General features: G+C 46.6%; 2 protein-coding genes across 10 annotated transcripts in view; one reads left to right on the forward strand and one right to left on the reverse strand.

Moving 5' to 3' along the window:
* The window catches only part of LOC146789441 (ATP-binding cassette sub-family B member 5-like), a 1,226,636-nt gene that overhangs the window by 1,008,638 nt on the left and 191,143 nt on the right, over window positions 1-26,855 (reverse strand). The window lies entirely within an intron of this gene.
* LOC146789442 (uncharacterized) overlaps window positions 1-26,855 on the forward strand; it is a 379,805-nt gene that overhangs the window by 126,407 nt on the left and 226,543 nt on the right. For all 9 annotated transcript variants that reach the window (XM_085631582.1, XM_085631585.1, XM_085631584.1 and 6 more), the window contains exon 2: window positions 16,201-16,301. In XM_085631582.1, the coding sequence (XP_085487708.1) occupies window positions 16,221-16,301 (81 nt within the window). In that variant the 5' untranslated portion in view covers window positions 16,201-16,220. The remainder of the gene's footprint in view (window positions 1-16,200; window positions 16,302-26,855) is intronic.

Below are 26,855 nucleotides of genomic sequence, written 5' to 3' on the forward strand. Positions count from 1 at the left end.
AGGTCTCTGGGTGGGCGGACCCCATACGAAATGCTCTTTGGCATAAAGATGTTTGTCCCGGACTTTGATGGTCTAGACATGTCGGCGTCAGCTGCACCCTTTGATGTAGATGATCACTGTGCTGTATTACAAAATCTACAAGAGACCAGAAACAGTCTTGCAAAGGAACACTTGCCCTCTACAACTGATGCTGCGCTTCAGATTCCGGTAGTCGGCTGGCTACCTTGAGTTGGTGACCTGGTCCGTGGGAAGGTGGAGAACAAGAAGGAGTTTGGCCCCTCTTATCGTGCACCAGTACCAGTGTTTGACGTGCTGGGTACAAGAAAAGTCATTTTACCTCCACTTCCTGGTCGCAAGGATAACAGGTACATCTCCATTGACCATGTCAAACTACAGCGAATGCCCGATTCTTCTTAGCATGACTCCAGCGGTCTCTTGTCCAGTGATGCTGAGAAATTCTGTTTTGGCTCCAGCAAATACCAACAGGCCTGACATTGCCATCAAGATGCATACAGTTACTAATCCTTTGTTGCCTCCACCGGCTGGTGGTCGATCTGAAGATACTGAATATGCTTATCCCACAGATGTATCGTTGCCTGGTTTACAATCAACTGCAGTTGACCAGTCACAATTTTCATTTGATACTATCTCTATGACTTCCAATCCCCCATAGAAAGTTTCTATTTTTGCTACTTGGTTTAAGAGACATTTTTTAATCCCCCCTGGACTTACATTTGGCTGTTGCTCATAAGTATCTTTTTGTTTATGTCCATTGGATTTGTGATGGTATATTTTCATCTTGTAAATGGAAACTATCTCACTGAAAGATCTGCAATTAGACTAATTGATGGGACTTTGGCCCCCCACTCCTCATCACACATCTTGAAAAGGGACCAGACTTTTGTGAATATTACTGCCTGGCCTGTGTTGGATGGAATTGTGTGGGATGCTGTTAAATTTCAAATTCATGGTCCCACAGAGGTGATTAACGTCCCAAATGTACTTCGTGTTTCTATGGGTGATGTTGTGAAACAAAACATCCGCTCTGATGATTGGGATGTCCAGGCCATAGAGGCACTGTTTTCTGATTTGAAATATTATGCTGCCTTTGATGCTGAAGATTTGTATTTAGACACAGCTAATTATGGGTAGCTATTTTGCTACCAACACTATGGTAATCACTTCCTACATAAAGCCAATACATTTAGAAATTTTGTTAATTATACACAATGAGAACATTGTCCGGCACCAATTGAAGGCAGCTCTAAAACTTTAGTGACCAAATTTACATATTTTTCGGATTTCAGTGTATCTGACCCTGAAGCATTTTATTTTAAAATAGCTGCAGAGCCAGCTTCTAAGGTTAGATTGACTTCGACTAAATTGTTATATTCCAAATCCTTTATGGATGAGTTGACTATAAGGGGTTATGAGCTGTGGAAAGATACCATTGATCTTAAATCACTTTGGGGTTCTAAACCATGGCAGGTACAGGGACCGGAGGCTCTGCATCGTGCTTGCCTTATCTCAAACCACATGTTATTTTTGAATGTTACCATTTTTCAAACCACCTGCTTTGGATTGGCTACTTCTAAAAAGATTAAGTCCCCCTCTATTCCTGATCTGGGTGCTTACCCAAAATGGGATAATCACACAGATCTGTCCCTTGAGGTGTTGCAGTCATATATTACTAACACATCCTTCAACATTTCCAATTTAAATCGTGAAGGATGGTTGATATGGCAGAATTCCTGTCAACATCGTTTTCTGGGTCTATACCCTGGATATACACAGGTTAGAGTGGACCCACGCTTGAATCTTCCCATTCTGTTACTGCGTATTCTGTAGGGAAGTTATGTCAGAACTGGCTGCAACATTCCACCTTGGCATTTGTTAAACTTCATTTATCAAAATTGCATGACAAAATAGATTTGAATGATTTTGTTAAGGGTCCTGTTGGTGGCAGGTCCAAAAGATGGGTATATGCTATTTATAACGAAGTTTGGAAATTATCGCAAGTTGAAGCGGCCTCCAGATTGAGAGCTATTGATCAAGCAAATTTGGAAAAAGTACTAGCTGTTATCGATAATAGCATTAACACCCTTTCTTCCAGAATTTACACATTAGATAATATTGTTTCCTCTGTTGTGGATATTGTACAGGATGATATGTCTGTTTTATATCATGGCCAAAATCAATTGCGTTCTATAATGCAGTTTGCATGGACTTTGCAAACGTTGATGGCTGGGAAAGTTCCCTGGGACTACATGAATACATCGTCTTTATTCCTGCCGTTTAAATTGACTGCAAAACAACAGTTCATGTCCATGAAAGATGCAACGTATTCAGTACTGCATATTGAAAAGTTGGAGCCTTTGCCTTTCTCTGTGGCCGAATTGAACTCTGCTGTGTGGCTTATCCACGGGTTAATCACCTTGCCATTTCCTTTGTTTAAGTTCAGTTCCTGTATGAAACATTATGCCCTAGGCAGATATGAACCATTGGGTACTGCTTTTCTGAATGAAGTTTGGTCACTCCCATTTACATACAGATGCATGAGAGAAGTTAAAGAGGTTTATTTGAAAGGTGAGGAATGCACTTCCACACCTGATCACTCAGTATTCTGTAGGCACATCAAATTCCATGGTGCATGCAACGTTCAGGCACCGAATTTAGCTTGCGTTCTGAAAGGGATTCCAGTGCCAGCTATTACGCCCACTTTTACATTGTTAGCTAACGGTAGTTATTTGCTTTTAAATAATGAGGCTTGCTGTGGGATGTTAGTGGGAATTCCCTACATTGTGACAGTCTCACAACGAGTAGTCTGCTGTAAAAATGTCCTTTTCCCGCCCCCGCATGGGAGGCTGGATGTATCCATCTGGCCTTCCATCCCATCCTTGAAAGCAGAGTTCAACAAGATGAGCAGAATAAGGTCTCTATTGTCTCAAAAAGAAGTCGCTCTGGCTTCCTCCCGTGAAACATTTGTCCTTCACGCAGCAAACACCCGCACTGAGTTTTAAATACTGATCTCCCCCTTCATTTCGGTGCTCTGATTCACACTATATTCAATGCCTCGTCAACAACTGGCTTGGCTCATTTTTTCAAAGTTGTGGGCTCTGGCCTCGTGACCTCTTTCCAAACAGTTTTTGATGTGATACCGGCATTTTTTTCATTCTATTTTTTCCAGCGTCTTCGGCGCGCTCCCGTTGATTCTCACCCTCACGGCTGGTGTGCTCCTGTTGGTCTGCTTGCTGCGCAATGGCTGCACAATATGTGTCACACGACAGCCTGCCCCGGCTGCTCCATCTTCGTAACCGGATGCTTGAGTATTATGGTACATTGCCACTGGCCACCTTAAGCATAGCCTATGGATTGTCCTTCAGGTTTTCTTACTTTACTTGCGTGGAACCTGTTTTTCATTGCCTAGATTGTCCCTTCGAATGGGCTCTGGATTTGTGCCTGTCGAACTCGGTGTCTCCTGCCCCGGATTATGATCGACTGAAGAGTCCCTTAGCGGCTCATGAGTTGGACTGTTCTGGTATCAGGATTATGGCCTGTGGAGCGGCACATGGAGTCCTAGGGAATTGGGACATCTATACGGCAGCGTATGACTTCTTGGCGAGAAGTTACTTTGAAGAACACGCAAGTTGCCCTCTGATTGTGCTAGAGGCTCCAGTTATCGAGGAACATGAATGTTTATTTACTTTGTTAGACTGGATGGCGGACACTTTTGCCGAACATTATAATGACTTCCTCTTGGAGGCTTCCGCTACTTATTGTGTTTACACGTTGATGGATTAACTTGGAAGTCTTTCCACTTCCGATATTTAAACTACACATTTTTCGGGGTTTTTTTTTTTTTTTGACTCGCCATTTAGGCTGTGCTGAGCCTTTTGCGAGATATTACTTCACACTTTTTTTCTTTTTCCCCCTTATTTTATTTATTTTATTATTACATTTTTCACGCTGGTTTTTCGAACTTTCACTGCCATTTATATGGATTTACAATACATGCACTTGGTTCTGTCACTGTCGAACTTGAACTCTGCGTTCCTAATATTATATCCCTATTTGTTTGTGGTCCGATCAAGGGAGGGTGTAGTGAAGACGGAGTTTCAGGTACACACATTGCTATGTTAGCATAAGCGACTTAGAAGTTAAAACGCCATCTTGCCACTTTTACTGCTTTTGCACACGACACTGCAGATAGATGTTATTATATGAAGACTGCTTGCTTGTCTTTGCTTCACATGGGAACGGTCTGTTGTTCACATCCCTAGATGTGCACCGTGACCTTGGTCTGAACATTGTGTGCAGAAACAGTCAGGGCCAACAAACAATGTATGCTTTTGAATTCAGGTTGATCGGCCCGCGCTCTAGCCATAACATGCACACAGCTGCAAATATCTGAAACTCGAGCGCCTTTAATATTGCAGTTTGCATGCATGAGATACGCACTTTGGAGAAGACTTTTTCCAGACACAGAGCAAAGCTGATCCTGTGATGTGATTCACCTAAGCTGATATTTACGGTATGGCATTCCCCATTCAAACCTAGAGACCTTCTATTAGTCTAATAATACCAGCTGACTAGTGAAGGGACGGTGGTCGTATTCCACTATCATTTGTAACATGATTTCTGCCTTCATTTTCTATGGTATTGTAACAATGCTGATGGTTTTATTCTTAATCATTTGTCTGCTTATGTTAGCCAAAGTACTGCATCTTAGAACACGTAGTTTATAAAATAAACATTTTAAACTTTACTGTGTCATTGATTACTCTTGTTGTGGACTGATATGAGAATAATAACTAACAGGTATTTCTGATTCCCACCATTCCTGAGAGTACTCTAAGTCACATGTTCTGGGTTGTCTAATCATTGGTAGCTTTGAGAAGATACGGAGAGCGAATGAGACACTGATGCTAGTCGGATAGGGGTTCTGGGTACTGAGGTGAGTTTTTGGTACACCGCAATTCATTGAGGTCCTGGTTTCCTGCGCATAGTTCTGTGCATGAGCAGAATCCCTGCAACACCAGTAAGGGCAATCAAGAGGACCTGGAGCCTGAAAAAGTGGCCCAGGTGCCTGCCACAAGGAGAAGGGGCAGAGGGTGTGGGAAACCAGCTTCAGCCATTACCATGGTCCAGGAGAAAGCAGAACCTGAGGGGGATGTCCTGGAACCTACAGGGGAACAGGTGGCCGAACTGGGAGACCTGCCTGAGCTGACCCATTGGCATCAGGAAGGAGGTCCATCCAGGGAGGAGTTCTGCAAGGCGCAGATGGAATGCCCTTCTTTCATTGGTATGCAGCAACAGGCTGCAGACCAGGCAGTAGGTGGCAAGTCCAGAACTCACCTCATTTACTGGGAAGATGGATTACTCTATAGTGAGCCTAAGGTCGCTGAGCCCGGTGCAGCCCGTGTGCTTGTGGTACCTGAGCACTTCAGGGCCTTCCTAATGGGTCTGGCTCATGATGTGCCTCTCGCAGGACATTTGGGGTATGGCAAGACCTATCAGAGGCTTTTCCTCCACTTTTACTGGCCCCAAATTAATGAGGAAGCATGTCAGTACACATTGTAGGACTTGCCAGACTTGCCAGGCAAGTGGCAAGAGTGAAGGGAAGTGTAAGACTCCCCTCCAACCCTTTCCTGTGGTAAGCACCCCTTTTGAGCGGGTAGGCATCAACATTGTGGGGCCACTGGAACCCAAGATAGCCTTAGGCAACAAGTTTCTCTTGGTCTTGGTGGACCATGCCACCAGGTACCCGGAAGCTGTCCCTCTCAGGACAATCACAGACCCCATGTGGGGCCGTGCATTATTGGGGATCTTTTCCCATGTGAGGTTCCCCATAGAGGTGGTCTCCAACCGGGGTACCAACTTCATCTCAAAGTACATGAAGTCTTTGTGGGAGGAGTGTGGGGTAACTTACAAGTTCACAACTCCTTACCATCCTCAAGGGAATGGGTCGGTTGAGAGATTCGACCGAACCCTGAAAGGCATGATTATGGGCCTTGCGGAGCCCATGAGACGGAAATGGGATATCTTTCTGCCATACCTGTTGTTTGCCTACAGGGAGATACCTCAGACGTTCTTAGGGTTCAGTCCCTTTGAACTCCTGTACGGTCACCCCGTGAGAGGACCTCTGAGTCTGGTGAAGGAGGGTGGGAAAAGTCCCCTGGTAAGACCCCCCCAAGATGTGTTCTGGAACCAGACTCAACGCTTCAGGAAAATCACTCAGGCAAACCTGGAAGCTAGCCAGGAAGAAATTAAAAGATGGTACGACCAGAATGCCACTCTGGTAGAATTTCAACCTGGGCAGAAAGTGTGGGTGATGGCACCAGTGGAGCCCTGTGCACTCCAGGACAAGTGGACTGGTCCTTATGAGGTAGGGGAGCTCAAGAGTGAAGTAACCTATCTGGTTGACTTCCAGTCTCCCTTGAGGGTCCTACATGTGAACCGCCTCAAGCCACACTTTGAGGGCTCTGATGTGACAATGCTCCTTGCTACAGATGATGGGATGGAGGAGGCGAGTGAACCTCTTCCTGACCTCCTGTCAGCAAAGGAGCAGGATAGGTCAGTGGATGGGGTGAACCTCTCACCTACCCTGACCCCAGAACAGCAGAGGGACAGTCGCGAGGTGTTGGGTGAGTTCACCTCCCTGTTCCCCCTGACACCAGGAGTCACCAATTGGTGCATCCATGATGTGGACACTGGGGACAGTCTGCCTGTGAAACAAACATTTTACAGAGTAGCTGACAAGGTCAGCGCCAGCTTTAAGGAATACGTTTCCAAGATGTTGGCGCTAGGGGTAATTGAGCCCTCCAGCAGCCCCAGTGCTAGCCCAGTGGTCTTAGTGCCAAAAGCTGCTGCACCCCGTGCCACTCCAGAACTCAAGTTTTGTGTGGACTACCGTGGGCTCAATGCGGTCACCAAGAGTGACGCATACCCCATCCCCAGAGCTGATGAGCTTGTGGATCGGTTAGGTGCTGCCTGGCACCTCAGTACGTTTGATTTAACATCTGGGTACTGGCAGATTGCCTTAACTGAGGGCGTCAAAGAAAAGTCTGTGTTTTCTACACCTAAGGGGCACTACCAGTTCCGTGTTATGCCCTTTGAATTGAAAAACACCCCTGCCACCTTCCTGAGACTGGTCAACCGGGTACTGTCCGGGCTGGAGGAATTCAGAGCCGCTTACCTGGATGACATTACTGTGTTCAGCTCCACTTGGGCGGAACACCTGTAACACCTCTGCGAAATGTTGAAGGCTCTGCAAAGTGCAGGCCTCACTATCAAGGCCAGTAAGTGCCAGATAGGACAGGGATCAGTGGTGTACTTGGGACACCAGGTAGGGAGCGGCCAGGTGGCACCCCTACAGGCCAAGATTGATACCATTCTGGCTTGGGAACCCCCCAAGACCCAGACAGAGGTGAGAGCCTTCTTCTGGTCTCACCGGGTATTACAGACGGTTTGTCAAGGGATATGGCACCATTGTTGCCCCCTTGACAGAACTGACTTCAAGGAAGCAGCCCAAGAAGGTGATCTGGATCGATGCCTGTCAGACCGCTTTTGAGGCCCTGAAAGCTGCCATGTGCACGGCACCCTTGCTCAAGGCGCCTGATTTCTCCAAAGAGTTTGTGGTGCAGACAGATGCTTCAGAGCCTGGTGTGGGAGCAGTTGAAAGAGAAGCTTTTGCTGTGGTCAGGGCACTGAAGAAGTTAAGGCCCTACTTGTTTGGGAATCACTTCTGGGTTCAGACAGACCACAGGCCCCTCAGATGGTTGATGCAGATGAGGGGTGAGAACCCAAAACTGATGAGGTGGTCCATCTCCCTACAGGAAATGAACTTCATGGTGGAACACAGCCCTGGCACAGAACACGCCAATGCTGATGGTCTGTCCAGATTGTTCACCCTTAGGGATGAGAACTCTTACTTTTTGCCTCTACCGCCTATATTTTTTATGCTATGCTGGATTTCTGTTTTTGCTGGTTTAGATGCTTTGGGCACTTTGCCACTGCTGATCAGTGTCAAAGTGCAAGTGCTCCCTGTATACATTTTTAATGATGATTGGTTATCCATGATTGGCATATTTGTCTTACCAGTAGGTCCCTAGTAAATGCACTAAGTGTGCCAGGGCTGGAAAGTCAAATGCTACTAGTGGGCCTGCAGCACTGATTGTGCCACCCACATAAGTAGCCCTAAAGAGGTGTCTCAGGCCTGCCACCGCCATGCCTGTGCACAGTTGCTAACTGCCATCTTGACCTGACAAGTGCACCCACTTGCCAAGCCATACCACTCCCTTTCTGTGCACATAGGACACCCCTATAGCAAGCCCAAGGTACCCCCGTGGGCAGGGTGCGGTGTATGTGAAAAGTAGGACATGTACTGATGTGTGTACAATGTCCTGAGTGAAATACTGCCAATTTAGTTTTTCACTATGGAGAAGCCATCTTACACATAGGACAGAATGGGGAATGCTGTGTAACATGTTTACATGCATATCTTCCCATAGGAGTGAGATAGGCCATTGGAGTCTGGTATCCCTGAACTCAGAATTTAATAACATATCTTTTAGTAAAGATGTTATTTAAATTCTGTGTTTGAAAATAGCACTTTTAGAAAGTGGCTATTTTCTTGTTCAACCTTTCTGTATGCCTCTGCCTGGTTGTGGATTGACTGTCTGGTTTGAGAGTGACAGGGGCTGGGGGGGCTCCAGGAGTCTGGGTGAGTCAGCACTAGGCTGAATAGACCTATCTGCATTTGGAGTGGTGGGAGGAGTAGCACCTTGGGCCTGAAAAGGGATGTGCCTGCCTTCTACAATTCTGGCTCCACCTCCTGCGGTGCATCTGAAGACCCTGGCCCACCTTCACAAACGAAGAAGTTGTGCATTCTAAGAGTGCACCCAGAACTGGTTTGAAGTGTGTCCAGGACCCCTAACACATGAAGAACAAAGACTTTTGGGGTATAAAAGTAAGAGCTGAAACTCCTGTAAAATTAGAATACTTTGTGATCAAGAGGAACCTTTGCCAAAGAACAACAGCGGAAGAAGACTGAGGAGAAGTACTGCCCTTGCTGTGTGCTCTGGGGCTGGTCTGCAGTTTGCTAATTTAACTGAGGAGAGGACAAGGGACTTTGCTGTGTGCTGTGTCCCCCCTTCTTGCTGAGGACTTTGCTGTGCGCTGTGTCTAGAAGTGGAGAGTCTCCAAGGGCCTGAGAAGAGCGGTCCTCCTGTTATTGAAACACAGGGCTACAAAAGTTTCAAAAGATTTTGAGGCTCGCACTTTCTGAATAAGTGCTTCACTTTCTACTGCCTCAGAAGGATAGCTGCATGTGCTATCTGCCACCTTGAACGGCCGCGGGGCGTGTGCTGTGGCTGTGTACTCAGAGACAGCCTAGCCCCCACCTTTGTGAGTAGTAGCGTGACCAACGACGCGCTGCCATTGTCATCAGCCCGAGCCGTTCACCACAGGGAGCTACAAGCCTTTCGCCGCCGATGGCCCGGGTCCCCCACTCGACAAGGAAGTATTGTGGGATATCACTGCCACCGGCCCGGTCGCCGGACCAAGCAACCCTTCCTTTTGAGCGCACCGAGCAGCTGCAATGTGCTGTCTCAGGAGTGGCTCCAAACCCCCTGTGTTAGGGGCCGCTTACGGCCCCTGGTGCGAGGAGGAGATTGCGCTGCAGCAAGAGCCGCAACAAGATATTGCCTAGCAATTCGGGTCAGTTACAGTGGGAGAGCGGAGCGTGCTCTCTCTCGTGGGCCGAGATCCCCCATCATCGGGGAAGCCGTCGAGAGTCCGGGTGGCTGTTAAGAGAAGACCGAGCTGCCAGGAGGAGACCAACACCCCAGGTGGCGACCAGACTGAAATCCGGAACCGCAGAGTGTGTGACGTTGCCTGGGTGTGGGCTGCTGACTGAGAGGGGACTATGGCGGCCGCACGTGAGTCACCAGGGCTCCGCTGTCCCAGGGGCCGGAGTTACACCTTCCACCTCCTGTAATTGAATTTGGGGACAGATTGCGGCAGTACTAACCGTGGGGTAATATGAAAAAGAGATAGAGCCATTTGTAGGCTAGAGGAGGCACTGCGCACCACTCATGAGCACCCGGTGCTTGAGGGCAAGATCAGAGTGAAGGAAATGGAATCAAAGTTCATAGAAACAAAATAGCGATTTCTAAAGAGAGGTTACAAATATAGTGACATCCAACGTGGGGAAGCAAAAGCGAGAGGAATAACTAGGGCACAGATGTTGATTGACAACAGGAAACACTTCAAAAAGAGAGAAACACAACCACGGGATGGAATACCACAAATGATATTGACATATAGCAAGGAGAGCTTCAAGATCCAGATAAATACTGGAACATCCTGAAAAAAGATCCGGATATTGGGGCCAAACTAGGAGAACGCCCATTAATATTGTATAGAAAAGCGCCATCTCTATCAGACACATTGGTGAACAGCCATTTTGAATTAAGGAAACCGGAAACGTGGCTACAGAGCTGACAGAAAGGCTTTGGTAAATGCAACAGCTGCAAGGCGTGTTAGATTGGAAGAAATCTGAAGACAATCAAGGATCCACGGGGCAAAATGTTCAACATGGGGCAATGACATGCGATTCTACATATGTAGTGTATCTAATTGAGTGCTTCTGTGGAAAAAGGTACATAGGGAGCAAGATATGCCCATTAAAAAAGCAGATCCTGGAGCACATCAGGGCAACACAAAATCATGATATCACATATGCAATCGCAAAACATATGCAAATGCACGAAGGGAAGACATGGATGGACATGAAATATTCAGGCCTGGTGACAGTGCTACCACATGAGAGGGGTGGCAACAGGACCTTAGAACTGCGACACTTGGAATCCAAACTCATCATCAGATTTAAAACCAAGATTCTCTAACAATGAATCGAAATGAACAACTTGAGAGGTCCCAGAGAGACATTGAAATTTGTATTAATCATCTAAACTTGTACTAATGACCTAATGTGAATACTAATGTTTTGCAAACCAACTAATTATCAATGTAAGAGAGATGATGATCACATAAGTACCAGTGGTAACATTTTTTATGTGAATGGCCGATCGTTGCAAAATGCCTAAGAGTGGAATATTGATGCATAAACAGACTGATGTGATATATAGGCACTTAGCCTAATATAGTAGAATGAGACACTTAGTCAGGAATTGTTCATAAAACATGTAAGTAATAGAGAGTATTGAATTCCTAAAATTCCCAATAGGAAGAGAACTATAGGGAACAATCATTTGAAAATCAGGTAGCCGTTAAGGAACACTACCTGTAACATCAACATACCAATGTTGTGTTTGCAATATCCGACAGGATGCAAACAGCAAATGAATGGTGATGGAATACATGTATATATCAGTGACAGTCTGCGACATTGTTTTAATAACTAATTAGGCTTTGTGCTGTATCGCTCTGACCATTTAGAGTTGAAAGATAAATGAAGGAATAATTGTTTATAAAATGTGAACTACGAATCCCACAATGCCTCATCATGGGTGAAGTGAAGATTCAGTATAAATAGTGAAAAATTAAAACAGGACTGTGTTTACTACCGTGATCAAGACCTTGATGGTCGAAACGCGTATATATATATATATATATAGAGAGAGAGAGAGAGAGAGTTTTGTCCCTAATAACTTTGCACCCGTTGGAAGAATACCCACAAAACTTTGCAGACCTACTGCCCCCTTTTCATTCTTGGAGTACTGAATGTTTTGCAGCATTTCATCAAGGGAGTGCAAAGAAAAAAGTGGGCTACCAAAAAGAGCAAAAAATCTAATGCATCTTACATAGATGTTTGTATTTTGCATTGTGCGAAAACCATAATTCAGATTTTATGAAATTTAGATTGATTATTCATTATGGTTTGTAGATGATTCTTTGGGGTACTGCAGGTAAGTTGGGTACGTATTTTATATGTTTTAAGTGTGTTTAATTTAGCTATATCTGTGGCTGTGGTAGTGCTGTTGTACTCCAGAAGCATAGAACAATGACACATCATTAGCTGATTGGCTATTGACTGAATATACAAAAGTTAAAGTCAGCCATGTTGTTTTCAGTTTGAGTTTCCCTGTGTTCTGTGTTATGCCACATGTTGGTAAGTATTAGGTTTGGTATTTTTCCCATACCTATTACCATTTTAGTGAAGTGGTAATAGGTAGGAAAATATTTATAAGTTTCTATATATTTTACAAAACAAACGGGAGTACTGCGATACCGGAAAAACAAAGAAAAATGAAAAAAAGTGCAAATACATTATAAGATATATTTTATAAATATAGTGTGCTAAAGTGTATTTTCAATTTTTACATGTTTAAATATGTACAAAAAGTGTACGGGATAGTGCACTAACTATTAATAAATTCTGTGCTAGTTTACAAAGCAGAATTTCACTAATGCATTTCCCTCAGGATCGTCCCTATTTGCACCGACTCACCAATTTGAAGATCCGTAGCAGCGCTAAGAGGGGCAGTGTGGCTTTTTTATTTTATAGCACCTGAAGGGTAGGTGTTTCGAATTCAAGCTGTAATTGTATAATTCTTCAATCATTATAGGTATTTTCATTTTAAAAAACTATTCAGCACATGAAAATAGAAATTAAAATAGAAAAATGTTAACCTTACAAAATGTTTTTCGGGTATTGCGTTGCTGACCTCTCCGTATTTAAAAATATATATCTAGAAACGTATAAATGTTTTGATCTACCTATTACCACTTTACTAAAGTGGTAACAGCTAGTGCAAATTCACCACACCTAATACTTACCTACATCGATAGGCATACAGCAGAACATGGTGTACCTAAAAACAACATAGCTGCATTTAACATTTCTAAAGGCAATGATAGCACAATAAGCTAATTACTTGTAATCACTATGTACTGTGGTACTATTGTGAAATATCCCCATATTTCTCTAAAATAATGCCACAACAGATACCACTTACTTTAAATACCTTAAAACTTATAAATGAGTTACGCTACCCACCTAAACTACACAAAATGATAATGTGGGCACTATAATATGTAATTCAGCCACATTGTAACGAAATGCGACAGACAGTTTTTGTGTATCGGAAAATACAAAAGTGTATGTGAAGTGCATCGCAATTAAGCTCGTTTTTGGACCCCCTTTTCTCTTTGGGGCCCCCTTGACTAAAACATTTCCTCCTTCCAAAATTAAACGGGTGCAACACATATGCAAAATTTCACAGGGATTCAACAAACGGGTCCAAAATTATTTAGGGGGAAAACATAAAAAAAATCCTATCATCACTTAAATAAAGTAGTAATATGATATTAATAACAATAAAACAAAATTATATGTAACACCTAAAGCCATAAGACAGGAAAACGCTGATCGCACATTAAAGGCAATTTGTGAAAAAAAACGATATGGCTGATGTTTACCTTTGGTAAACGCAGTCATGAACCAATCACATACCCAGTTGGGAACCTTATGGACAATGGTATACCATGAACTTAGCATGGTACATCATAGAGCAATATATAAGTATGCTTCATATAACGTATACGTTTAACATTACTATTTACATATACAACCAGGAAATTTACATTTACATACTATAAAATATATTTTGCGGATATAACCTTTACATCTTTCACACACTTTAACCCTATGTTTCCCTATTTTTCCTTTAATTCAAACACTTCACTTTATGCAGCTTTACTGTAAAACAATTCACTTTAAAGTATGGTACTCCACTTTGCGACACACCAGTATACGCCACTATATTTTACTGTATGTTAGTCACAATACTCCACCGAATTCCACTGTATGCCACTCCAGTCTACAACACTATATGCTATTATACTATTCACCGCTGTATTCTATTACACTTTTGTGTATGAAAGTATCTGGATACCCCTACACTGTTGTGAGGATGACAGGGCTCAGACATGGGCGACATTCCGGCCCCTCTCGGGAAAGGGGAAAGCATTCTAGCTTCCCCGGAGAACGCGGCATGTGAGTGGTCAAGCCCCCTTTTTGCTGAGGGAGAGAGTGCGAGCCAGCAGCTGCGCGTTGGCTGGAGGAACAGGAGCAAAGACGAGGAGAGAGGACGGCCCCATAGCTCCACTCCGAACAGAAGGCGCGGAAGAGGGGACAATTCGACTCACAGGGAAGACCGGAGCAGAAGACCCCAAGAAAGAGCTGACTAACAGCGTTGCCTGTAGTACTGGTGAACTAAGGAGTGAAACCACCACCACAGTCCCACTCACCATGACCCAGGAGACGGGTCATGGTCCAAGGCAAGTGCCACTACCCAAATGGTGCTTTTGGTGGGGTGCCACAACATAGGGAGCACTCTGGCAACGGGTGGCATGCAGGAGTTGTGTAGGAAAGACCACGTCACACTGCTCAGGCCTCCCAGTTAACCCTACCCATGCACGACCTGCCCAGCCTTGTGATGGTAGTACATATGTGAATATTCTTTTCATATGTAACCCATGGCTCATTATTTGTTTTGTATTCTTTTTTTTTTGCCACCACGTATGAGGACCATCACTTCCTGAAGACGAGAAGAAGGAAGAGCCTCATGTGCAACCGAGAGACCTCTTGAGACTTTGTTTCCTTTGCTTTTCCTTTGACTGTTTTGTTTCCCTTTTAAAATAAAGAGAATACATACCCTTAAAAGACAGACTGCTTCCTACCTCTGCTTTATACAATACCCTTCAGCGGTGTCAAAAGTGGGATTCCTCTCCCTTTGTGTTGCACAAATGACACAACCCCTGCCCATAGAGGGATTATATCCCAGCTAGCAGAGGGACAGAGGCATCTACAATTGGTATTGGAGCAACATGCTCAAACTACGCAGAGAGACCGTGAGGTATTACAAGAAGACCTAAAGACTCAAGCTGAACTCAACAAACAACAGGTACAGGATAGTGCCATCCTGAGGTTAACCACTGCCATAGTCAAAACGAGAGTCAGACCCAATGTCCTAGGATCGGTACTACAAAAGTATCAAGAAGGGGACGACCCAGACTACTTTTTTATAAACTTTGAGCGGGTCGCCACTACGGCCGCCTGGCCTCCTGAAAGGTGGGGCCAGTATATAGCCCCTGTGCTCTCGGGGGAATTACAAGCCGCCTATCAGGCAGCGAACTCAGCAGGCACCACGGACTATGAAGATATCAAAAAGGCAATACTAGAGCAGCTAGGATGTGATACAGAATATTACAGGGCCAAGTTCAGGAAGGAGAAGTGGGTTGCAAGGGACAATACAAGGGCCCTTTACTACCGGATCAGGGACCTGGGCAACAGGTGGCTCTCATGTCACACCTCTACTATGGAGGAGGTAATAGAGAAAGTGTACCTAGAGCAGTTCCTTGAGGCTTTACCTGTTAGTACCTGTATTTGGGTTAAACAGCATCCCCATCTCACCTCAGCAACAGTGGTAGACCTTGCTTGTGCATTCCACAGATCACCTGAATTCAAAGCCAGCCCTACACGACCTTCTTTTAGTCTTTCCAGGAGTATGATTCGCACTGAGAACAAACTTCATGGAATCCTCTGTAGCCCTCCTAAATCCACACCTGTCCCTAACAGTCAGGGTCCACAGTGTTACAACTGCACAGAATGGGGCCATATAGCCAGACAATGTCCACATAAAACACCAGTGGCTGAGCCTATGGAGTTAGGGTATACCAAAGGCCACGTATATGTCATGGGAAAGCCCCTGGGTCAATATAGGCGGCAGTATTGTGTGAATGGGAAGGCTCAACTAGCTCTCCTAGACACAGAATGTTGTTTCAATATAGTGAACAAGAACTTGACACCTGAACCCCAAATACAAGAGGATGAACAGGTGTGTGTCACCTGCATACACGGTGACTCCAAGGCCTATCCGGTGGCTGAAATCCTGCTTGATGTAGAGTGTGACCCTCACTTATGAAAGGTTGGAGTGGTACTACTTTTACCAGAGTCAATTATAGTGGGCACTGACTATCCTCGGTTCAAATACTATTCAGAATGTACCAAAAGTACCACCATATCTTGGTTGCAGGAAGCCTCCTTTAGCCAGAGCGAGATAGAAGAGACAGGAGCAAGCGTAAGGAGAAAGAAATCCAAAAAAGACAGGTAAAAACTAAGGGCATACAACATGGCGCAGATGTCACAACCTGTTTTTCTCCTCTCAAACCCAGGAGGAAGAGAGAGCGCCCAGATGAGTTTTCGAGCCGCCCAACGTGATGACGGTACTCTACGATACGCCTGGAAAAGGGCACAAGAACAGGAATCAGAGCAGGTAGGACCCTATTTCTTTACCAAAAGGGGTTTGCTATACAGAGCGTGAAAGGGGGAACAACCCCTAATCAGTTTTTGGTTCCCACTGCCTTTAGGGAACAGGTATTACACCTAGCTTATAACCAGATAGGGGGCATTATGGGCAAAACAATACCCTTAAATATTTAACCGAGAAATGTTACTGGCCAGGGGTTTATTGAGACGTCGCCAGACTCTGAGCTTGTTGTGTACCTTGTCAATATAAAAATCCTGCTTCTGTAAAAAATAAAAGCCCCCTTACTTCCTTTCCCTATAATTGATGTTCCTTTTAAGAGAGTTGGAATGGACCTGGTAGGTCCTCTTTACCTTTCTGCCTGAGGCCACCGTTACATATTGGTTTTAGTTGATTATGCTAGCTGATATCCAGAAGCCTTCCCTTTATCTAGTATGACAACTACTAACATAGCGCAGGCTATGATCTTCTTTTCAAGAGTAGGGTTCCCAGAAGAGAGTGACCTATCAAGAGACCCCGTTTATGTCCCGCCTTATGTCTCAAATTTGTAGAGTATTGGGGATCAAACAGATCAGAACCTCAGTCTACCACCCCAGACTGATGGTCTGATGGAATGCTACAACAAAACCATCAAAAGTATGTTAAGTAAGGTTGTTTCAGAGACAGGGAAAGACTGGGACAGACGCCTACCCCTGGTTCTTTTTGCTATAAGAACACACGAACAACGATCGACCTGTTTTTCCCCTCTTGAGTTAGTGTTTGGAAGGAAACCACGATCCTTCCTTGATATGGCGGTAGAACAGTGGGAGAAGGAGTAAGAAGAAGAAAAACCCATATTTGCTTATGTAGAAGGCTTAAAGAGCACCCTATCCTAATTATGGGGTCAAGTACATAACCATATGGAAAAAGCACAAGATAAAAAGAGATACCATGACTGAGGCAGTTGCCTAAGAGAATTTATGCTAGGGGACAAGGTGCTTATACTATTACCATCCTCGGAAAATAAACTTCTGATGCAATGGCAAGGGCCCTACGTAATAGAGAAAAGAGTGACTCCTGTTACATATAGCGTACTCCTGCCTCTTTGGTCGGGAGGAAGACAGATTTATCATGTAAACCTTCTGAAGAAGTGGTAAGAGGCGTCCTCCCTTTCGAGAAAAGCAACACCCATACTGCATATTAATATTACCTCCCTGGTAGATATTCCCCTACTTCCTTCTCAAGGGGATAGAGATGCCAACATCAACCTAGGGCTACAAGTGACTATGGACCAGAAACAACAGCTACTTATCTTACTAGACAGGTATCCAGGTCTTTTTTCCACTAACCCAGGCCTAACCTCCCTCGTGCACCATGATATAGTGTCTCTACAAGATCAAGTAGTAAAACTGAAACCTTATCACATACCAGTGGCAGCTGTGGAGAAAGAAGTAACTGCTATGTTTCAGTCCAACATATTAGAACCATCCCAAAGTGAATGGTGTTCCCCTATTGTGATGGTACCGAAACCTGATGGCTTACAATTCTGTATTGACCTTTGCCAGGAAAACAAAATCACAAAATTTGACATGTACCCCATGCCATGTGTTGACGAACTAATCGAGCAGTTAGGGAAGGCCAAATTTATGTCCATACTAGACCTGACGAAAGGCTAGTGGCATATTCCTCTAACCTCCCAGGCAAAAGAGAAAACAGCATTTGCTACCCCTTCAGGTTCAAAGTCCTCCCCTTCGGTTTGCATGGGGCACCAGCGACATGCCAGCATCTTATGAATAAGATATTGAAACCCCATAGACAGTACGCTGCAGCATACCTGGATGATATAGTTCTATTTAGCCCTACCTGGGAAGATCACTTAACACACCTGGCCTCACACTTTTACTCCATACAAGAAGCAGGCTCCACCATAAATTCGAAGAAGTCAGTATTAGCCACGAACAAGATTCAATATCTAGGCTGTACTATACAGGAGGGACTTATACAGCCGCGAATGTATAAAATTGAAGCTATTCGAAATCTTCCCACCCCTACAATAAAGAAAGACGTACAATCTTTTCTTGGGTTTATTGGGTATTACCGCCGATTTATTCCCCACTTCTCTACAATAGCCATCCCCCTTACAGACCTTCTCACAAACAAACACCCATCACGCATTACCATATGAAACAACGACTACGAATATAGCTTCAGTACCCTAAAAACCTATATCTGCAAGATACCTGTCCATCATTGTCCCGAATTTACTAAAACATTTGAACTTCAGACAGATGCCTCCGGACAAGGCTTGGGGGCTGTCCTGTGTCAGTCCTTCCCACAAGGAGCGTTAAAGACCCTCTTATATATAAGTATATATAAGTATATAATTTCCCTAGGAAAAATTGTTTCCTAGGGATAAACACTATTCCACAATCGAAAAAAGGCTGCTTAGCAATAAAATTGGCCGTAGGAGCCCTCCAATACTACCTCTTGGGACGTAGATTCCTGGTTCTCTCAGACCATGCACCTCTCACCTGGTTAGCACAGAATAAGGATTCTAACGCCCGTATTCTGCCCTGGTTCTTAGCACTACAACCATGTGCTTTTCAGACTATACACGTACCAGGAAGGACACAGATAGGCCCTGACTACCTCTCCAGATATCCAACAGCTGAATGGCCACAATGGCCATTTCTAGGGGGAGAGCTATGAGATGGCGAACAGGGCTTAGACATGGCGAACATTCCAGCCCCTATTGGGAAAAGGGAAAGCGTTCTAGCTTCCCCAGAGAACGCGACGTGCGAGTGACCATGCCCCGTTTTTACTTAGGGAGAGAGTGTAAGCCAGCAGCAGCGCATCAGCTGGAGGAACGAGAGTGAAAACGAGAAGGAGACGAGAGGACTGCCCCAGAGTTCCACCCCGAACGGAAGGCTCGTAAGAGGGGCGACTCGACTCGCAGGGAAGACCGGAGCAGAAGACCCCAAGAAAGAGCTGACCTATGGCATTGCCTGTGGTACCGGTGAAGTAAGGAGTGAAACCACCGCCACAGTCCCACACACCACGACCCAGGAGACGGGTCGTGGTTCAGGGCAAGTGCCACAACCCAAACAGTGCTTTTGTTGGGGTTGGTGGTGTACCACAACATAGGGAGCTCTCTGGTGACGGGTGGCATGTTATGTTATGTTATGTTAAATTGATTTATTATGCGCACAGCTACTCCAGCGAAGGAGCGTCCCGGCGCACAGACAAGGAGGAACACAACACAACAGAAACGGGGACGCCAAGATAGACAACTAAAACAAAAAGGTCTTGATGGCTCTTCGGAAAGAAAGCAAATGGTCTAACTGACGGATTTCGACTGGGAGGGTGTTCCAAATTAGTGCAGCTTTCACGCTGAAGGAACGACCCCCCATCCGACAGAGTCTAAATCTAGAGACCACAGCAAGGGCCTGGCCCTGAGATCGGAGGCTACGAGTGGGGACATAGAAAGAAACAAGATTGGACAAGATTTCAGGGCCTATACCTCTTAATATCTTAAAAGTCAAGCAAAGGACCTTGAAAAGAATACGCTTCCTTACAGGGAGCCAATGCAAAGAGCGAAGGACATTCGCCACCGGGCAAAATCTGGGTAGGCCAACAATGGCCCTAGCCGCAGCATTTTGAACCCGCTGTAGGCGCGTTAACTCAGCCTGATTGGCCCCGACCAGAAGAGAGCTAGCGTAGTCCAGGTGAGAGATGATAGTAGCCTGGACTACAACCTGTCTGGTAGGGGCATCAAAGTATTTAAGGACTGGTCTAAGACCTCTTAATAGACCAAAACAACAGGCTGCCGTTTTTTTAGTATGTCCTATAAAGGTAAGGCCAGCGTCCAACCAGACCCCAAGGTTTTTCACCTCCGACACAGGGGTCGGAGTGGGGCCCAGCTCCGAAGGCCACCACTGATCGCCCCAGAGCTCCACTTTCTTCCCAACAACCATCACCTCTGTTTTTGAGGCATTAAGCTGGAGACAGTTTTCTGTCAGCCAGCAAGTCACCGCCTTCCGACCGGACTGAAACCTGGGGGCGTCTTGGTGGACATCTCCGCTAAGGGTAACCGCCAGCTGAGTGTCATCGGCATATGAGACCAAAGTAAGGCCCCACTGCCTCGCGACATCAGCCAGCGGTCTCACGTAAAGATTAAACAACGTGGGACTTAGCGAAGACCCTTGCGGAACCCCCATGGCCAGAGGCTGGAAACTGGACGAAAAGGGAGGAATGGCCACACAGAAGGAATGATTGTCCAGGAAGGAGCGGAACCACTGCAACGCCAGACCACTGACACCGATCTCCTCAAGCCGATGCAGGAGGATGCCATGAGATACAGTGTCGAAGGCGGCGCTGAGATCCAACAATATCAGCGCCGCCGTCTGACCCGCATCCAACCTAGCACGCAGATATTCCACCATTGCGAGGAGAGCGGTCTCCGTGCTGTGACCAGCACGGAAACCGTTCTGTGTGGGATCCAGGGCGTTGGTCCGGGCTAGATGTTCCGACAGGGCCAGATTGACATGGGCCTCTGTCAACTTTGCCGGCCAAGGTAGCAGCGAAATGGGGTGAAAACTTTCAGGCTTAGACGGGTCTAGAGCGGGTTTTTTGATGATCGGAGACACTACCGCCTGCTTCCATTTGGCTGGAACTACCCCCGACTCTAGGGAGAGGTTGACAAGGGAGCGCACCACAGGGCGCCCCAGAAAGGTCTGGTCTCGAAAGAGAGCAGGCTTTACCGGATCAGATGGGGATCCTGATTTAACTTGCAGAGCAAGTTTGTCAAACCTGTCAGAGGTGAGAGGGGGAAATGAAGGCAGGGCGATCTGACGTAGTGCCTCATTGGAACTTCCCAGCGGAACCCCAATGCTAGGGAAGGTCCGATAGATAGCTTGGACCTTTCCCAAGAAATAGGAAGCCAGGGATTCACAATGGGAAACAGAACTCTCGGCTAAAGAGATAGTCCGTTTGGCCATAAGATCTTTAACCGCCTTGAAGATGGCCTTCGACGGGTTGGTGCTGTTCCGAAATTCTTCAGCATAGAAGGCCGCACGAGCACGACATATGGCCCGGTGGTAGAGTTTAACCGAAGCGGCATATGCGGCTTTTAAATCAGCCCCATATGTCTTCCGCCAGGCCCTCTCCGCCCGTCTACAGGCTCCCTTCAAGGCACGTAAGGCCCCGTCATACCAGGGACTAGACTCGCGAGGGTTGGTCTTAATCGATACAATGGGTATCGAAGCATCCAGAGCCCTAGTAAGCCAGGAGCAGAAGAGATCGTACCCTTCATCCACATTGTTCAATGGGCCCAAGGGCTCCACCAACAAAAGATGGTGAAGGTCTTCCAACCTGAGTTTGTTCCAAGATCTCCTCAATACCCGTCTAGCTGAAGAAATGGGAAGAGTCACTGATACAGGACACTGAACAGATACCAGGAGATGGTCAGACCATTCTACTGGGGTAACTGCAGTGACTTTGGCCTCAATTAAGTTGGTAAAGAAAGGATCCAAGGTATGTCCCCCGATGTGCGTAGGCTGTGAAACCAGCTGGAGCAGTTGAAAAGCCTCTAGGTCCAAAGCGATAGTACGAGCTGTCAAACTGGACAGTGTGTCGAAATGCAGATTTAAATCGCCCAGTATAGAAAAGTTGGCGCAGTCAGTGATCAAAGTACCGACCGTATCAGAGAAAGCATTTCTAAACAACACATCACTGCCTGGCGGACGATAAACCACCCTCCCAGACAGTGTAAACTCAGGATTGACAGAGACTTTGAAGGAGGCACTTTCACAGCCAGCGATCTTAAGGCTGTTCCACACACAGGGAAAACAAGACCTAACTATCAGTGCTATTCCCCCCCCTCTGGATGCTCTATTCAAGGTGTACGTCGAGTAGCCAGAGGGGCATGCCAGATTGAGAATGGCAGTGTCAGCTTCCTGAAGCCAAGTTTCAGTTATAGCCAGGATGTCCGGGGCTTCATCCTCAATGAGATCATACAGATTTTGCTGATGTTTTAAAATCGACCTCACATTCAGGTTCATTATCCGCAAAGAGGAAGAAGAGACCCTGCTATGATGAGAAGCAGAAACAGATTTCCGAGATAGAGGCATAGGGAGGTCAAGTGTCAGGCCATTGCATGGACAACGGTACGGACCACAGAGAGGATGAACAGGCGGGCGTGCACAGCAGCAACTCACCTGATTGATGGACATCAAGCTCTCCCTAGAATATGTCGGCATGGCAACAGACACGTTGTTCAACTCTCACGTACCCGAGCCAGAGCCCGCCACATCCCGCACGGCCTTAGCGCGGACGGGCGCAGACGGGCAGGACTCTGGCACGACTCCGGCCAGGCGAGGACACGCCCGCTGCGCGATCCCGCTGCGCTAGGGGAGGAGCATTAAATGCGCGTTCCCCCGCTGGCGCATGCGCAATGAGCGCTGTCAGCCCAATCCTCACCACCCCAACCCAAGATGTCCGCCTCCCCGGAACCAGCCCGCCAAACGGCGGTGAGGGGCACGATTACAGTGCGAGTGAGGGGAGCAGTGAAGCGCGAGTCCGATACCTAAAAAGAAAATAAACAGGTGAGATTTTAAAATAGCTCAGCAGCGCCGTAACGCTCCTGCAGCAGAGCGCTCCTTGTCAGGGGGAGGGAAAGGCGGGGACTCGCTTTAAATGCGCGTTCCCCTGCTGGCGCATGCGCAATGAGCGCTGTCAGCCCAATCCTCACCACCCCAACCCAAGATGTCCGCCTCCCCGGAACCAGCCCGCCAAACGGCGGTGAGGGGCACGATTACAGTGCGAGTGAGGGGAGCAGTGAAGCGCGAGTCCGATACCTAAAAAGAAAATAAACAGGTGGGATTTTAAAATAGCTCAGCAGCGCCGTAACGCTCCTGCAGCAGAGCGCTCCTTGTCAGGGGGAGGGAAAGGTGGGGACTCGCTTTAAATGCGCGTTCCCCCGCTGGCGCATGCACAATGAGCGCTGTCAGCCCAATCCTCACCACCCCAACCCAAGATGTCCGCCTCCCCAGAACCAGCCCGCCAAACGGCGGTGAGGGGCACGATTACAGTGCGAGTGAGGGGAGCAGTGAAGCGCGAGTCCGATACCTAAAAAGAAAATAAACAGGTGAGATTTTAAAATAGCTCAGCAGCGCCGTAACGCTCCTGCAGCAGAGCGCTCCTTGTCAGGGGGAGGGAAAGGCGGGGACTCGCTTTAAATGCGCGTTCCCCCGCTGGCACATGCGCAATGAGCGCTGTCAGCCCAATCCTCACCACCCCAACCCAAGATGTCCGCCTCCCCGGAACCAGCCCGCCAAACGGCGGTGAGGGGCACGATTACAGTGCGAGTGAGGGGAGCAGTGAAGCGCGAGTCCGATACCTAAAAAGAAAATAAACAGGTGAGATTTTAAAATAGCTCAGCAGCGCCGTAAGGCTCCTGCAGCAGAGCGCTCCTTGTCCTTGCAGGAGTAATATAGGAAAGATCACGTCACATTGCTCAAGCCTCCCCAGTTAACACTACCCATGCACGGCCTGCCAGGCCGGGTGATGGTAGCACGTATATGAATATTCTTTTCATAAGAAACCCATAGCTCATTATTTGTTTTTTTTGTTGCCACCATGTATGAGGACCATCACTTCCTGAAGTTGAGAAGGGAGAGCCTCTTGTGCAACCGAGAGACCTCTTGAGACTTTGTTTCCTGTGCTTTTCTTTTGACTGTTTTGTTTCCCTTTTAGAATATAGAAAAGACATGCCCGTAAAAGACAGACTGCTTCCTACCTCTGCTTTATACAATACCCTACAATTGTACTGCTTGCAACTGTTCACTATTCACTGTACGCAACTCTAGTTTACCCTATTCCACTATATGCTATTCGACTATGCCCCACTTCATAGCACAGTACTAGAATGTACGCAATTCCAGTGTATGCTACTCCATTCTACGGCACTCCATTGTACGGAAATGCAGTAGATTACACTTTACAAGACTACAGTCTGTGCCGCTGCACTAAATGGCATTTCACTGCATATTACTAGAATCTACGCTTCAATAATTAATCCTATTCAATTATACAACACTCTACTCTATGTTACTCCGGTATATGCCACTCCAATAAACATTTGAAGATTTCATGCTACTAAAGTGGAAGTTATTACACTGAAAATTACTCAATTCGACACTACTCCACTGTCTGGCAGTACACTTTATGCCACTCCAGTATACGCCACAGCACCGTACCCTATTGCATTGTATCACTCTGTAGTGTACGCTATTCCACTCTGGACTACTACATTGTACAGCACTCAAATATACACCACTGCACTTTAGGGAATTTTGATTTATAATGTATAATTTATAACACTGCACTGTACTACACTCAACTTTACATAAGTCCAGTGTACGCCACTCCACTGTATAGTACACCAAGGTACTCCACTACAATGTACACTATTCTGCTTTGTGCCACTCTACTCTACCAGAGTCCACTATATGCCACTCGACTATATGATATTTCAGAATACTATGTTCCAATAGATGCACCCACAAGGTACAATACCGCAGTCTATAACACTCCACTGTGCAGTGGACGCCAGTCCAGTGGATGCAAATACACTCTACAATATACTACATTAACTATAACTTGCCCCTTCTTCACTCACTACTCATAGCCTTGTATATTACAGAAGTCAGAGCATGTGAAACGGTTGCATTAATAACAACAATTATAATGGCAGAGCATAGTGCATGGTACAGTAATGAGTTATAGTAAATGTAGTGTGGCGAGTGAGGTGAATAGACTGCATACAGAGGTGCGCGAGCTATATGAATTTTAAGGTAGTGCATAAGTATAAATGTGAGTTATAAGTATGACATTAATTTGAAAGTGGTGCATAAATGATTAATTAAAAATATAGCTATAACTTTAAAATGTCTAATGTAGTTTAAAGTGGGTTTGGGAGCAAACAAAATGAAGTTATAGTTAGGACCTCGTTTCTATTCAAAAAGCGTTTTTTTCTTTTGCCAATATCTTTGGCGCCATTTTATGAATCATCAAAACATATGGGAAACTTTAGACACAGCTACAGCACAAACTGCTGAACACAATTACACCAAATTTGGCAAAAAGGTAGGTCTTGGTTTAGAAAGCAACCTTTTTTTTAAATGGTGTGTATCCGTTCAGTAGTTCCTGAGGAATTCATAGAATAAAAATATCGATATCTGGTGGCTGAGGAGGATTCGCGAACCCTCCCGATCACGAGTTTCATTCTGATTGGCTGCCAACACTCCAAACCAAGAAGTGTTGGCAGCCATCTTGTAACTCGGTTAAATTGAGGCACAAGAAAACAGTAAAAAAAAGATAAAAAACAAAAAAAGCGGGCAGGGAAGAAACACTCTGAACCCCTACGCCTGCTCAGGGGGTCCGACAGGGACCCTCAGGCCAAAAAAAACCATTAAAAAAAACCCAGCAGAATTCGCGCTGGGTGCGCGAATCCCGCCGCAAAATTTAAAGAAAACGAATCGCAGTCACCCGCGCTTCATTTTAATCAACCTTCGGGTGGGCCAGGTCCCGGGGTCAATCAAAAAATATATGTAGCGGGGGCCTGCTGGGGCACCCACAGCCCCGGGGACCACCACCTCCCTGGGGCTTAATGAAAAAAACTGTGTGGGGCTCCTGCCCCGCACGCTGCCCCAGGGACCGCCACCTCTCCGGGGCATTACGTAATTAAGAGCGGGGGGCCTTGCAGGCCCCCCCAAGCCCCAGGAACCGCCACATCCCTGGGGCTTTAATTCAGTTTATGAAGTGTGGGGAAGGGCTCCTGCACTGCCCCGGGGACCACCACCTCCCTGGGGCAAACTTTAATTACTGGGGTTCTGTTGCGGACCCCCAGCCCCGGGGCCCATCACCTCCACGGGGCTTTTTATACGAAGGGAGGGAGGGTGCGTGGCCCCCCTCCTGTAGCCCTCTTTGGCCCTGAGGACCGCCACCCCCCAGGGCCGACTCCAGGAATGTGCCGTTTGCAATGGCAGGGCGGGGGCATTGCTCCCTCCCTGCCATTGCAAACTCAGCTTTGCTTCTTGGAAGCAATAGCAGGAAACTTGCTCTTGCTTCCACGAAGCAAAGCAGAATTGCTTTTGGACAAGGGGAGCTGCATGTTAGCAGCTCCCCTTGTCCAAAAGCAATGCCAGCTCCCGCGGGAGGTGGGGAGCCGGCAGCGGCTGTGGGGGCATTGTGGCTCCCCCTGTGGTCCCCAACGTAAGGCCAGGCCCCGAGGGATGGAGTCCCTGGGGCCAGAAGTGGCCCAGGGAAGGGGGGCCACGCAGCCCCGTCCCCTAATTAAATAAAAAAGAGGCTAGGCCCTGGGGGATGGGGTCTCCGGGGCCAGAAGTGGCCCAGGGAAGGGGGGCCACATGGCCCCACTCCCCCAAATAAAAAGTAAAGAGGTCAGTCACCGGGGGATGGTGCCCCGGATCCAGAAGTGGCCCAGGGAAGGGGGGCTACGTGGTCCCCCTCCCCTAATTAAAAACTAAAGAGGCCTAGCCCTGAGGGATGGGGTCCCCGGGGCCT

The sequence above is a fragment of the Triturus cristatus genome, chromosome 10, assembly GCF_964204655.1.
Source record: "Triturus cristatus chromosome 10, aTriCri1.1, whole genome shotgun sequence".
Classification (NCBI taxonomy): domain Eukaryota; kingdom Metazoa; phylum Chordata; class Amphibia; order Caudata; family Salamandridae; genus Triturus; species Triturus cristatus.